This window comes from Corythoichthys intestinalis, chromosome 17 (assembly GCF_030265065.1).
Source record: "Corythoichthys intestinalis isolate RoL2023-P3 chromosome 17, ASM3026506v1, whole genome shotgun sequence".
Classification (NCBI taxonomy): Eukaryota; Metazoa; Chordata; class Actinopteri; order Syngnathiformes; family Syngnathidae; genus Corythoichthys; species Corythoichthys intestinalis.
Genome location: NC_080411.1, coordinates 2,289,681 through 2,303,636, shown reverse-complemented (window position 1 = coordinate 2,303,636; position 13,956 = coordinate 2,289,681). Strand labels below are relative to the sequence as shown.

Below are 13,956 nucleotides of genomic sequence, written 5' to 3'. Positions count from 1 at the left end.
CCGCAGCTCAGGTTTTGCTTGCCTCGCAGCTACGCGTGTTTTAAATTACTGTAAATTTGATAGTATATCGTCATAGGCACAGTCCCGAGTCTGTTGAGAAAAGTAGAACACTAAACCATGCTCGCTAGATTTGTGTGGTGTTTTTGTCTTTTTGAGCAGCATTTGATAGGCTCCACGTTAACAAATATGTGACAAAGTCGTTTCCTTTCATTTTATGACTCGTTCACCGCATAGTCATTACTGGAAAGTCAAGTTAGCAGCAAGCTAGGTCAGGAACCGGAGGACCGAATCACTGAACGGGAAGTGACAAAACTCAGTCTTTCCCCCCTGCCTGCACGCTGGCTGCTTATTGGCCACACGTGGAAATGAGTGACATACGCCATGATTCTGTTTCCGCTCCCTCCCCTGCCCGCGATGAGGCTGGCGTCTGATTGGTCGTGTGCGATGTCAGAAGACGCTGCCGCTTGCTCAACGCCCTCCCACGCAGCGAACAAGCGCCACCAGCTTCATAGAACGAATCAGTGCAGATGGTGATTAGTTCGGTCTCGGTCACCCAAACAATTCGTTCAAAAAGAACGAATCGTTCGCGACCGATACAACACTAGGAGGCCCGTGTGTTTTGACAGAAACGTCCATCATTTGGGCAAGACCGAAGACGAATTTACCAAGCGACTGTTGTAAAACTGCTGTTTATGACCGCAATCATGTATATATTCGATTTCGGGAAGTAGGTGAGTAATTTTTAAGAATTTTCCGTGGTTAATCGGCTTTTGCGTCGTTAAAGTGACTGACGTAAACCCTTTCCAAAGACTAGATTCTCTATTTTAAATACAGTAGTACACAAATATATAGCAACACTATGTAATTCATTAGTCAGTCTACTAGGAAACACAACATTCCTTTTTGTTCGTTGCTCGCAATAGTTAGCTTAAAAATGCTAAGGAACAATGACATTTTAAGGTAAGGCCGTCAATCATTATAGACTTGTATATGATTAACCAAACGAAAGGAAAGAAAACATACTAATGTTCTCGTATTTGTACTGTTTGTAAATTATTTATACATTGAATTGACGGGAATTCGCGTCACTTCGTAAATGACCCGCCCACATCGCCGATAGAATAGGTCTGACCCTATAAATACATTTACGCGATGTACCTCGGATAGGGTACGGATAACCGAAATGAATTATATCGATTTCAGTTCATTTGATTTCACTAAAATATCACTAAAATGATTTCAACATCTAAATAGATAGCGAACGCCTGATGCTGTCAAGTCTGCATCTGCATGTGTGGGTCGTCTCCGGTGTAGACACTAGACACACCCTGCCATTATCAAATTAGTGCAACAGGAACATTATGTAAGGAAAAATCAGCCATTAAAAATGTAACGTAATCATAAGGAAATGTAAAGAAAACGAACATGTGATGATAAAGATAATACTTTTATTTTTTTAAATAATCATTTACATAAGCGGAGTTTAAAGGGGGGCCAGGGCTCCCTGGTGGCTGAAAAGTGTCATTGCATGTAATTGACTTTCCTATATTTACAAAAGTAGTAAAGCAAGAAAACAAACAACAAAAATGAATGAACTGAACAAAAAAATATTTTTAAAATGGGTCAAAATTATTTTTCTTACAGCTAATGTGACTAGCCCCTTAGACGGTCATTTGCTTTGCATATTATTAAAAAAAAAAAAAAAAAAAATAGGGGAGGGCAATTTTGTTTTTCAAATGATTTTTTTCTTTGATTGAAATTTTTTTCTGATTGAAGCAACTTTTCAGGAGATTGAATGATTTAGACACAAATGTCCTACCCATAACATGGCCCAAACACAAAAAGGATTGCTAAAATCTTTTTCTTAATGAAAAATTATGCGTTCAAATGCAATTTATTGAGTCTCAAATATTTTTTCGCATTCCAAAAACTTTTTTTTCTATGATTGAAAAAAAAAATTCTGTTTGAAGCAACTTTTTGGGGGATTGAATGATTTAGAGACACAAATGTCCTACCCATAATATGGCCCAAACACAAAAAGGATTGCTAAAATCTTTTTTTAATGAAAAATTATGCATTCAAATGCAATTTTTTGGGTCTCAAATGTTTTTTCGCATTCAAAAACTTTTTTTTTCTATGATTGAAATTTTTCACTTTTTGATTGAAGTGATTTTTCTTTTGAAAATATGTTTTTTTTTTATATGAATCAAATTATTTTTTTATTGAATCATAAGGACACGAATGTCCTAGCCAAAATGTGGCCCAAAACAACATTACTTCAATCAAAAAATATGTTTCAATCAAAAAAAAATCAAATAAAATAGCTTTGAAATGCATTTTTTATAATTCACACTTATTTTTGCAATCAAACACTTTTTTTTTTTGCTTGAAGTGACTTTTTTTTAATTGAAAATATATATTTTGATTGAAGCAACTTTTTTTTTTTGATCGAATAATGAAGAGACAAATCTACCTCCGTATAGCTCCGCCCAGGGGATACAATTTTTGACTGAGGTAACTACATTGGCACGACACCAGCGGGCGTACCATGTTCAATGGATGATGATCTTGGCGAAAAGTATTGCTGTCCTGCCAGCAGCCTGATTTAGAATTCCTCTCACGAATGATGGGAAGCAAAAAACTCTAGTTTTCAAATTATTATTATAAATATTCTTGTGAGTTGATTTTATTGCTGGCACTGCGTTTCAGGGTCATCAACATGTTGTGCCACCCCTGCCCCAAAAGTCAAACTCCGCCTATGATCATTTATTCATTTTATTATTTCATTACAAAATTCAGCTTTGCTTTCTTGCCACGACAACCCAGGTCTAACTTTATTTTATTATTATTTTTTTTTAAGTATTAAAAATTGTCTTTACCTTTTTGCGTGCAGAAAGTGTCTGGAGTGTTTTCCAACTGGTCTGCCAGCCTTTCAAGCGGCTCTTGTTGAAGTGGAGTGACCCAAGTGAAACCCAGTAGGCCTGACTGACAGCAGGACAGACAGGATATAAGATGCCTCTGTTCTTCAGAAAGAAGAAACCCAGTGATGATTCTAAGAAGAGACTGGAATATCAGCTGTGTCGGGTAAAATAAAGTGCTCATTACCATTAGTGTGTATATACAGTGGGGTAAATAAGTATTTAGTCAACCACTAATTGCGCAAGTTCTCCCACTTGAACATATTAGAGAGGCCTGTAATTGTCAATATGGGTAAATCTCAACCATGAGAGACAGAATGTGGGGGAAAAAACCCCCAGAAAATCACATTGTTTGATTTTTAAAGAATTTATTTGCAAATCATGGTGGAAAATAAGTATTTGGTCAATACCAAAAGTTCATTTCAATACTTTGTTATGTGCCCTTTGTTGGCAATAACGGAAGCCAAATGTTTTCTGTAACTCGCCACAAGCTTTTCACACACTGTTGCTGGTATTTTGGCCCATTCCTCCATGCAGATCTCCTCTAGAGCAGTGATGTTTTGGGGCTGTCGTTGGGCAACACGGACTTTCAACTCCCTCCCCTCCCCGTGGGTCAAAATGATAACAAGAACGGGGAGCAAAAATCCCAGAACCACACTGGGAGACCTAGGGAATGACCTACAGACAGCTGGGACCACAGTAACAAAGGCTACTATCAGTAACACATTACGCCGCCAGGGACTCAAGTCCTGCACTGCCAGACGTGTCCCCCTGCTGAAGAAAGTACGCGTCCAGGCCTGTCTGCGGTTCGCTAGAGAGCATTTTGATAATCCAGAAGACGACTGGGAGAATGTGTTATGGTCGGATGAAACCAAAATAGAACTTTTTGGTAGAAACACAGGTTCTCTTGTTTGGAGGAAAAAGAATACTGAATTGCACCATACCCACTGTGAAGCATGGGGGTGGAAACATCCTGCTTTGGGGCTGTTTTTCTGCAAAGGGACCAGGACGACTGATCTGTGTAAAGGAAAGAATGAATGGGGCCATGTATTGAGAGATTTTGAGTGAAAATCTCCTTCCATCAGCAAGGGCATTGAAGATAAGACTTGGCTGGGTCTTTCAGCATGACAATGATCCCAAACACACAGCCAGGGCAACAAAGGAGTGGCTTCGTAAGAAGCATTTTAAGGTCCTGGAGTGGCCTAACCAGTCTCCAGGTCTCAACCCCATAGAAAATCTGCGGAGGGAGTTGAAAGTCCGTGTTGCCCAACGACAGCCCCAAAACATCACTGCTGTAGAGGAGATCTGCATGGAGGAATGGGCCAAAATACCACCAACAGTGTGTGAAAAGCTTGTGAAGAGTTACAGAAAACGTTTGGTCTACGTTATTGCCAACAAAGGGCACATAACAAAGTATTGAAATGAACTTTTGGTATTGACCAAATACTTATTTTCCACCATGATTTGCAATTAAATTCTTTAAAAATCAAACAATGTGATTTTCTGTTGTTTTTTCTCACATTCTGTCTGTCACGGTTGAGGTTTAACCATGTTGACAATTACAGTCCTCTCTAATATTTTCAAGTGGGATAACTTGCACAATTAGTGGATGACTACTTACAGTGGGGAGAAACCCATTGGCAGTGTATCAAATACTTGTTCTCCCCACTGTATTTGCCTCACTGTATTATAGTGTGTCCCAGCTATTATTATTTCAAAACAATTTGTGATTGAGAATAATTTTTTCATTCATAATTAGCCCAAACAAGGACATATTTTTTAAAATGTGTATGCAACAATGAACAGTACGAATAAAAGCAATCAACGTGCAATTTAAGGTTCGAATTTGAAGACATTTCATGAAAAATATGCCCAACCCCCCATACAATCCTGATTAAATATACATTTATGTGAAAACATTTTGAAATTTGGATGAAATGATGATTTGTCAATGACTGACGTCTAGAGATGACCATCAGACTCATGGAATGTTTTCTGCTGGGAGATTTATTTAACTTAAGTAATGGTTGCATATGAAGGTAAAATAATGTCCTATACAGTTAAAGGTATTTTGACAATGACAACTTCCTTGTTAGTGCCTCTTCATGTCAACAGTGTGATCTGATTACAGACAATTTGTTACCCACTAACTACTATTCTTTAGTCAAAAGAAGCGGGTGCCGATGACATCCTGGACATCTCCTCTTGCGAGCTGTCAGAGGTGAGAACTTGAATACTTTCATTTTGTGCTCTTGTTAGAGCCCAAGATTTCAATGTGCAGTGGCAAGTTATATCTGACACCCTATGTACAGTGGTATGAACCTTTTGGAATTTGTCACATTTCTGCATAAAATCACCATCAAATGATCTTTGTCAAAACCACACAGATGAAAAAACTGTCTGCTTTAACTACATCATCCAAATATTTATAGGTTTTCATATTTTAATGAGGATAGTATGCAAATAATGATAGAAGGGGGAAGAATAAGTAAGTGAACCATCACATTTAATATTTAGTGGCCTCCTACTTTGGCTGCAATAACTTCAACCAGACGCTTCCTGTAGCTGCAGATCAGTCCAGCACATCGATCAGGACTCATCTTGGCCCATTCTTCTCTACAAAACTGATGCAGTTCAATCAGATTCCCAGGATTTCTGGCATGAATCGCTGTCCTGAGGTCATGCCACAGCATCTCAATGGGGTTCAAGTCTGGACTTTGACTTGGCCACTCCAGAACGTGTATTTTGTACTTCTGAAACCATTCTGAAGTTGATTTACTTCTGTGTTTTGGTCATTGTCTTGTTGCAGCATCCATCCTCTTTTTAGCTTTAACTGTCTGACATACGGCCTCAGGTTTTCTTGCAAAACATCCTGATAAACTTTTGAAATCATTCTTCCATTAATGATTGCAAGTTGTCCAGGCCCTTAGGTAGCAAAACAGCCTCAAATCATGATGCTCCCTCCACCACGCTTCAAGGTGGGGATGAGGTGTTAATGTTGGTGTTGGTGAGTTGTTCCATTTTTCATCCACACATGACGTTGTGTGTTACTCCCAAACAATTCAACTTTGGTTTCATCAGTGCACAAAATATTTTTCCAAAACTTCTGCGGAGTGTCCAAGTGCCTTTTTGCGAACATTAAACCAGCAACAATGTTTTTTTTATACAGCAGTGGATTCCTCTATGGAGTCCTCCCATGAACACCATTCTTGCCCATAGTTTTACGTATAGTTGATGTGCGCACAGAGATATTGGACTGTGCCAGTGATTTCTGTAAGTCTTTAGCAGACACTCTGTGGTTCTTCTTTAACCTCGCTGAGTATTCTGCGCTGATTACTTGGTGGACGGCCACTCCTTGGGAGAGAAGCAACAGTGCCAAACTCTCTCCATTTGTAGACAACTTCTCTGACTGTCGACTGATGAACATCCAGACTTTTAGAGATGGTTTTGTATCCTTTCCCAGCTTTATACAAATCAACAATCCTTGATCGCAGATCTTCAGACAGCTCTTTTGACCGAGCCATGATGCACATCACACAATACTTCTCATCAAGACACTTCTTACTAGGTGTGTGTTTTATAGTGGGCAGGGCAGTTTTAAACCACTCATCAGTGATTGGGCACACACACACCTGACTTACAATGTTTGGTAAAAATTGGTTTCAATTGCTCTTTAGGTCTCCATAGGCAGAGGGTTTATTCACTTATTTTTCCCCCTTCTGTAGTTGTTTGCATGCTATCTTCATTAAAATATGAAAACCTACAAATTAGGGCTGTCAAAATTATCACGTTAACGGGCGTTAATTAATTTTTTAAATTAATCACGCTAAAATATTTGACGCAATTAACGCAGATGTCCCGCTCAGACAGATTTAAATGACGGTACAGTGAAACGCTCACTTGTTAATTGTGTTTTATGGAGTTTTGCCGCCCTCTGCTGGCGCTTGGGTGCGACTGATTTTATAGGGTTCAGCACCCATGAGCATTGTGTAAGTAATTATTGACATCAACAATGGCGGGCTGCTAGTTTATTTTTTGATTGAAAATTTTACAAATTTTATTAAAACGAAAACATTGAGGGGTTTTAATATAAAATTTCTATAACTTGTACTAACATTTATCTTTCTATCCATGGATCGCTTTACAGAATGTTAATAATGTTAATGCTATCTTGTTGATTTATTGTTATAATAAACAAATACAGTCCTTATGTACCGTATGTTGAATGTATATATCCATCTTGTGTCTTATCTTTCTATTCCAACAATAATTTACAGAAAAATATGGCATATTTGAAAGATGGTTTGAATTGCGATTAATTACAATTAATTAATTTTTAAGCTATAGTTAACTCGATTAAAAATTTTAATCGTTTGACAGCCCTACTATAAATGTTTGCGTGGTTTTACTTAAAGCAGACACCGTATTTTCATCTGTGTGATTTTGACAAAGATCAGATAACATTCGATGGTGACTTTATGCAGAAATGTGAGAAATTCCAAAAGGTTCCGATTCTCTTTAATACCACTGTACATGCTCAAAATCCTTTTGCATTTATTATAAATATGTACTTTCCTGTGGGCTGTGGTATCAATGAAAGGAAAACATTGAATATTAAATTCTGCCCTTAACGCAGGTTCCAGCGGGTGCCTTTTCAATTTGCAAAGTTCTCCAGAAGAAGGTAAGATCATACAAAGCTAAAAACAAGAACATACAGTGCATACTACGACTACTTCGTATGAACAGGGCGGAAATGTTTTTGTGTGGGGCTCCCACAGGTTCTTATTGTACACAACAACGAGCTGAAGTCACTGCTTCCCAAAGGAATTGACATCACTTCTCTTGGCACTCTCAAGGTAAAATCACATAAATATGACAATGCTTTGGGTAAAGATTGTTATTTTGGTTATTTTAACATACAAACAAAATACTCCCACACTTTTGTGTGATGTGATAAGTGTTGTGCTGAAATATATTTCACAGAAGAAGTACTATAATGACAAATACTGTACATCCACACAAAATTTACGTAAACAGTAACACATTCTGCTAAAAATTAACACCAATTTTGATACTAAGCTTGTTTACTAGAGATGTCGCCGATCGATCGAGTCCGATCACGTCAGTTTCAAAGTATCGGAATCGGCAAAAAAATTTCGGACATGCCTTTTTTTAATATATATACTGTATATTTTTTAATTAAATTGTTTTCTAATTGTATTTAACATTACAGACAATTCGTTACACTCTTCCAGAGTCTTTAGTTTAAGCTTAAGGTAGGGTTATCAAATTTATCGCGTTAATGGCGAGAATTAATATTTTTTACATTTATCACGTTACAATGTTTAACGCAATTAACGCATGCGCTGCACGACCCACTCACGCATTGTCGCGGTCAATCTATAATGGCGCCATTTTACCCATACAATATATAGAGCTAAAAGGCAGCGTAAAATGAATAGAGAGAATTTGGGCAGCTTTTGGAGCCTTTTTTTAAATGGCTAAAGCCTTACACTCCCTCTCCCAATGATTAGAATGATCGTGGGATGCATTGTGGGGAAGAAACGTAGTAGTTGATCTTTTTCTTAACACCCTATGTTCTTTCCCAACGCAGAGAAGATATCAATTGGTACCACGACGCACAGTCATGGTTGCACTTCCCATCATGCATTTGGGCAGAAGTTAAATGGCTACAGTATCATTTACTGAAAGCTCAACAAATACACTAGATGGCAATATTTAGTCACAATATACAAAGTCACATTTATCCTTTAAGAATTACAAGTCTTTCTATCCGTGGATCCCTCTCACAGAAAGAATCTTAATGATGTAAATGCCATCTTGAGGATTTATTGTCATAATAAACAAATACAGTACTTGTGTACTGTATGTTGAATGTATATATTCGTCCGAGTTTTATTCATTTTTTTCTTAATGCATTGCCAAAATGTATATGATTGGGAAAAATTATCGGGAATGATTGAAATTGAATCGGGAGCAAAAAAAAAACAATCTGATCGGGAAATATCGGGATCGGCAGATACTCAAACTAAAACGATCGGGATCGGATCGGGAGCAAAAAAACATGATCTGAATAACCCTATTGTTTACATTTTAAAAATTTGCTTTCCACTCACATTTTCTGACGAAGACAAAATATTTGATTCTTTTACACTATAGGTTTTGGATTTACATGATAATAAACTCAATTCACTCCCTGAGGACATTGGGAAGTTGACATCTTTGCAGGTAAAGCAACACTGAACTGACTTTAGATTACTCACAGTGGTATGAAAAAGTATCTGAACCTTTTGCAATTTCTCAAATTTCTGCTTAAAATCCCCATCAAATGTGATTTGATCTTTGTCAAAATCACACAGATGAAAAAACAATGTCTGTTTTTACTAAAACCGCCCAAACATTTATAGGTTTTCATATTTTAGTAAGGATAGCATGCAAACAATGATGAAAGAGGGGAAAATAAGTAGTGAACCCTCTGCCTAAGGAGACTTAAAAAGGAATTGAAACCAATTTTTAGCAAAAATTGAAGTCAGGTGTGTGCCCAATCACTGATGAGTGGTTTAAAGCTGCCCTGCCCACTATAAAACACACACCTGGTAAGAATTGTCTTGATGTGCATCATTGCTCGGTCCAAAGAGCTGTCTGAAGACCTGCAATCAAGGTTTGTTGATTTGTATAAAGCTGGGAAAGGATACAAAACCATCTCTAAAACTCTGGATGTTCATCAATCGACAGTCAGAGAAGTTGTTGTTGCTCGTTTAATGTTCGCAAAAAGGCACTCGGACACTCAACAGAAGTGTTGGCAAAATATTTTTTGGACTGATAAAACCAAAGTTGAATTGTTTGGGAGCAACACACAACGTCATGTGTGGAGGAAAAATGGAACAGCTCACCAACATCAAGACCTCATTCCCACGGTGAAGCATGGTGGAGGGGGCATCATGATTTGGGGCTGTTTTGCTGCCTCAGGGCCTGGACAATGGATGCTGCAACAAAACAATGATCCAAAACAGAGAAGTAAATCAACTTCAGAATGGTTACAGAAGAACAAAATCCACGTTCTGGAGTGGCCAAGTCAAAGTCCAGACTTGAACCCCATTGAGATGCTGTGGCATGACTTAAGGACAGCGATTCGTACCAGGCATCCCAGGAATCTGACTGAACTACAGCAGTTTTGTCGACATGAATGGGCAAGATTAGTCCTGATCAATGTGCCAGACTAATCTGCAGCTACAGGAAGCGTCTGGTTGACGTTATTGCTGCCAAAGGGGTGCCACAAAATTTTAATTGTGATGGTTCACTTACTTGCTTTCCCACTTCTGTCATTGTTTGCATGCTATCCACATTAAAATATGAAAACGTCTAAATGTTTGGGTGGTTTTAGTTAAAACTGAAACTGTTTTTTCATCTGTGTGATTTTGACAAAGATCACATTTGATGGTGATTTTATGCAGAAATGTGAGCAATTCCAAAAAGTTCAGATAGTTCTTCATTCCACTGTAATTAACTCATGTAACTCATTTTCAGATTTTGAATGTGGAGAAAAATCGTTTGAAAGTCATTCCAGAATCCATCGGGGATCTGCGGCTGCTACAGACACTCAATTTGAAAGGTCAAATTCTCACTCCTTTTTTCTAGAGAAGTCTTCGATTTGATATCTCCGTGTCAATTTGTATTTACTGTGGGACTCTCCCTTTCTCTTTAGGCAACTGTCTGAGTGAACTACCCTCGACAATTAGCTCTCTGTCCAGTTTGCGTACCCTGGATGTGAGTGACAACCTCATCATCCAGATTCCCCAAAATTTCGCTTATATCCGCACACTGGAGGTATGTTTTGGCCTTGGAATTTCAATTCCCACAATGGCTTCGATAAAAAAATAGTGAAACATTTTCTCACAGCAAGTACGGTATGTATGTGTGTGTCTACATCCTTTATGACAGAACTTGATACTAGATGCAGCCACAATGACTTACCCTCCTGCATCTGTGTGCATGGAAGGTACAGAAAACATCCAGCACTTCCTATGCTCTGGTGAGTTTGACTTCCATTTTATGATCCTCTACTAGAGGTGTGCAAAATTTCCGATTCTTAGATTATTCGCGATTTGGCCGTGGAAGATTCGAGAACGATTCACAAACATCCAAATTCCGATTATTGAAATATGCCAAGTAAAGCGGAAGTACAACACACTCAGCGCGCCGCGCGGTCAATGAGCAACGGTGCGAGAGTAGCTAAACATCATGCTTCTCATTACCCGGCCCCTCGCGTAATGCCAATGCTCAACTCACGGCTCTAGCTCAACTCATGCCACGAGATAAAAAAAACACAACGACATACCTGACTGCTGCCGAAAAGCTGCTACAAAGTACATCCACATAATGTTACGGTAGATATCATTTATATAGGATTAGATGCAATATAGATTCTGTAGCGTTAGCAGCACACCTACAAAAAGCTAAATGCGGGAGTTAGTAAACGGCCGTCATCTTAAAGCAGTAAACTTCCCTGCAAGGCTGTTGTAGCGAACCTTCCAAGCAAACCTAATTAACTTTTTATCTAAAATACTCCTAAATCGGTAAAATACTGACTTGAATCTATCTTTAAAATAGTTTTAAAACTTTCACATGTCGAAAGTAAACAAAAGGGAAATTATGGATTAACGGGAGCAGTTTTAACAACTTTAACGGTTGATTCACAACATTAAATTAATTGAATGTAGTTTAAAGCTGCTTATACAGAATGGGGACTGGAGGTGTTTATTTACTGTTATTTTTGTATATTTGTTTACTGCTATATGTTAACTTGATACTGAAATAGTAGTTTGGTTTAGCCTGAGAGTATTTTTGAACAATTTTGGAACTAATGTACAAAACATTAAAAAAAAAAAAAAAGGAGGGGGGTGCATCAATAATCGTTTCAGAATCGAATCGGAGCCTCTGAATCGTAATCGAATCGTTAGGTGCCCAAAGATTCCCAGCTCTATCCTCTACACATCCTCTTTTTCTTTATGTGTGTGTGTGTATTTTCATTTCACTACACAGTACTAAGGCTAGTTAAAGGATGGCACATTAACACAATTCAATAGTAATGATTATATGGAGTTTCACAGAATTTTTTACCCCCAGAGCTGGGAGAGGAGTACTGCCCCCCATCCCAGTATCTTCTACCTGTGCTGGAAATGGACAGTGGCCAACTCGTCTCTGACTGTGTGGATGCCGTAGATGACGCTTGGCAGGTAGATGACAACTTGTACAAGGCATGTGCCGGGTTGAGATTCTGACGATATGATAACCTTAAGCAAAAATATCACGGTTTCACGGTATTGTAATTAGAGCTTTAAAATGTGTAGTTCTGAGATGTCTGGGTTAAAAAAAATAAAAAACATTTTTTTTCCCCATTGAACAGGATTTTTCCCCAAAACAACATATTAGCAAATTGGAGCATGAATGTAATGTTAAGTTAAAACATAGACTTCATAATGTATTGACGGGGCGTGGTGCCGATTCAGAAGGGGCCCATCTAAATACAAAAAAAACGCGCAGTTAGCATTTATTTCACGTAAATATTGCGAACTATGAACTATGATAATTACAGTACCTCTGAAACAAATGATTATGATAATATATTTGAGAGAAAAGTCTAACCTTCTAGACCGTGAATATAAGACGACCCCCACTTTTTCGGTCTTATTTCAATGAAAAAAACACCATCTTATATCCGGGCCAGTACGGTATTGCGAACTGTGATGCTAGCCAGTAAGCAAATTAGCGGCCGCCATATGTAAACAAAGAGCTTTTTGCGTTGAAAATTCTTGTGAATAAATGCTTAAATCCCTGAATTCTTTATAGATATGGACGTAAAACGGTCTCGATTCTTGGTTAAATGCAAAAAAAACCCATTCAGTTAGCATTCATATTACGTAAATATTGCGAACTATGATGCTAGTCAGCAAGCAAATTAGCGGCCGCCATATGTAAACAAAGAGCTGTTTCTGTTTAAAATTCTTGTGAATAAATGCTTAAATCCCTGAATTCCTTATAGATATGAACGTAAAACAGTCTCGATTATTGGTTAAAAGCAAAAAAACGTGCAGTAAGCATTTATTTTACGTAAATATTGCGAACTATGATGCTAGTCAGTTAGCAAATTAGCGGCTGCCATATGTTAACAAAGAGCTTTTTCTGTTGAAATTTCTTGTGAATAAATGCTTAAATCCCTGAATTCTTTATAGATATGGAAGTAAAATGGTCTCGATTCTTGGCTAAAATGGGCAGTTATTTTTATTAAGTAAAAATTATTAATAAAAAAAATAAAAATAAAAAAAAAAGTAAAATTTGCGGAGTGTGGGACGGCCCCCTTCGGGAAGACGTGACGCAGTGAATGAGGAATGTGTCATGACATACATTATGAAGTTTATGGTTAAAATAAATAAAAAAACTGAAATATTCTAAATAAATTGCAACAAATGCAGTCCGTTAGGTGAGTCTAAACCCACAGCCACAGATCAACATTATTACCATCAAAACAAAAATAATTATTTTCCATAAAAAGCACACGTGTATGACTCATATCATGATTACATTATATATATATAGCCCAAGTCGTTACACTCTTGTAATGGTTTAGATGTGCATGTTCACTTCGTCTCATGGCTTTTTCTTGCAGAATAAATTCAGTGAATACGAGAAGAGAAAGGTAGGTTTCTTTAATACTTATGTTTCATTTAGGATTTCATGCTGTTTTAGATTAGTACTGCTAATGTCATTGTTTCTGTTTTCTACAACCTATATTCACACTCATCTCCATGATGGTTCCTTTTCCCCGATGGTTCATTTTCCCCAATGTTTACAAAGCTTTTGTTCTTCCCACCTATCCTGGTTACTTCACTGCAAACACTCTAGGCTTTACAGCACAGAAGCGGTTTCAAATAGCAAAACAAGAGGCCAAACAGGATTTGGTTGAGCAGGAATTAGTTGGTGTTATAATGCATGAGCACAACTAATATGCTTAGTCATC

At 37.7% G+C, this 13,956-nt stretch overlaps 1 protein-coding gene across 2 annotated transcripts in view; it reads left to right on the top strand.

Moving 5' to 3' along the window:
- Positions 1-564: 564 nt before the first annotated feature.
- Positions 565-13,956, top strand: part of lrsam1 (leucine rich repeat and sterile alpha motif containing 1) — a 43,745-nt gene continuing 30,353 nt past the window's right edge. The window contains exons 1-11 of one of the 2 annotated variants that reach the window (XM_057819271.1): positions 565-731; positions 2,894-3,084; positions 5,083-5,139; positions 7,555-7,599; positions 7,697-7,774; positions 9,099-9,167; positions 10,467-10,551; positions 10,645-10,766; positions 10,881-10,971; positions 12,066-12,175; positions 13,606-13,635. In XM_057819271.1, the coding sequence (XP_057675254.1) occupies positions 3,013-3,084; positions 5,083-5,139; positions 7,555-7,599; positions 7,697-7,774; positions 9,099-9,167; positions 10,467-10,551; positions 10,645-10,766; positions 10,881-10,971; positions 12,066-12,175; positions 13,606-13,635 (759 nt within the window). In that variant the 5' untranslated portion in view covers positions 565-731; positions 2,894-3,012. Of the gene's footprint in view, positions 732-2,886; positions 3,085-5,082; positions 5,140-7,554; positions 7,600-7,696; positions 7,775-9,098; positions 9,168-10,466; positions 10,552-10,644; positions 10,767-10,880; positions 10,972-12,065; positions 12,176-13,605; positions 13,636-13,956 lie in introns of both variants that reach the window. The other variant, XM_057819272.1, reaches the window with a different exon arrangement.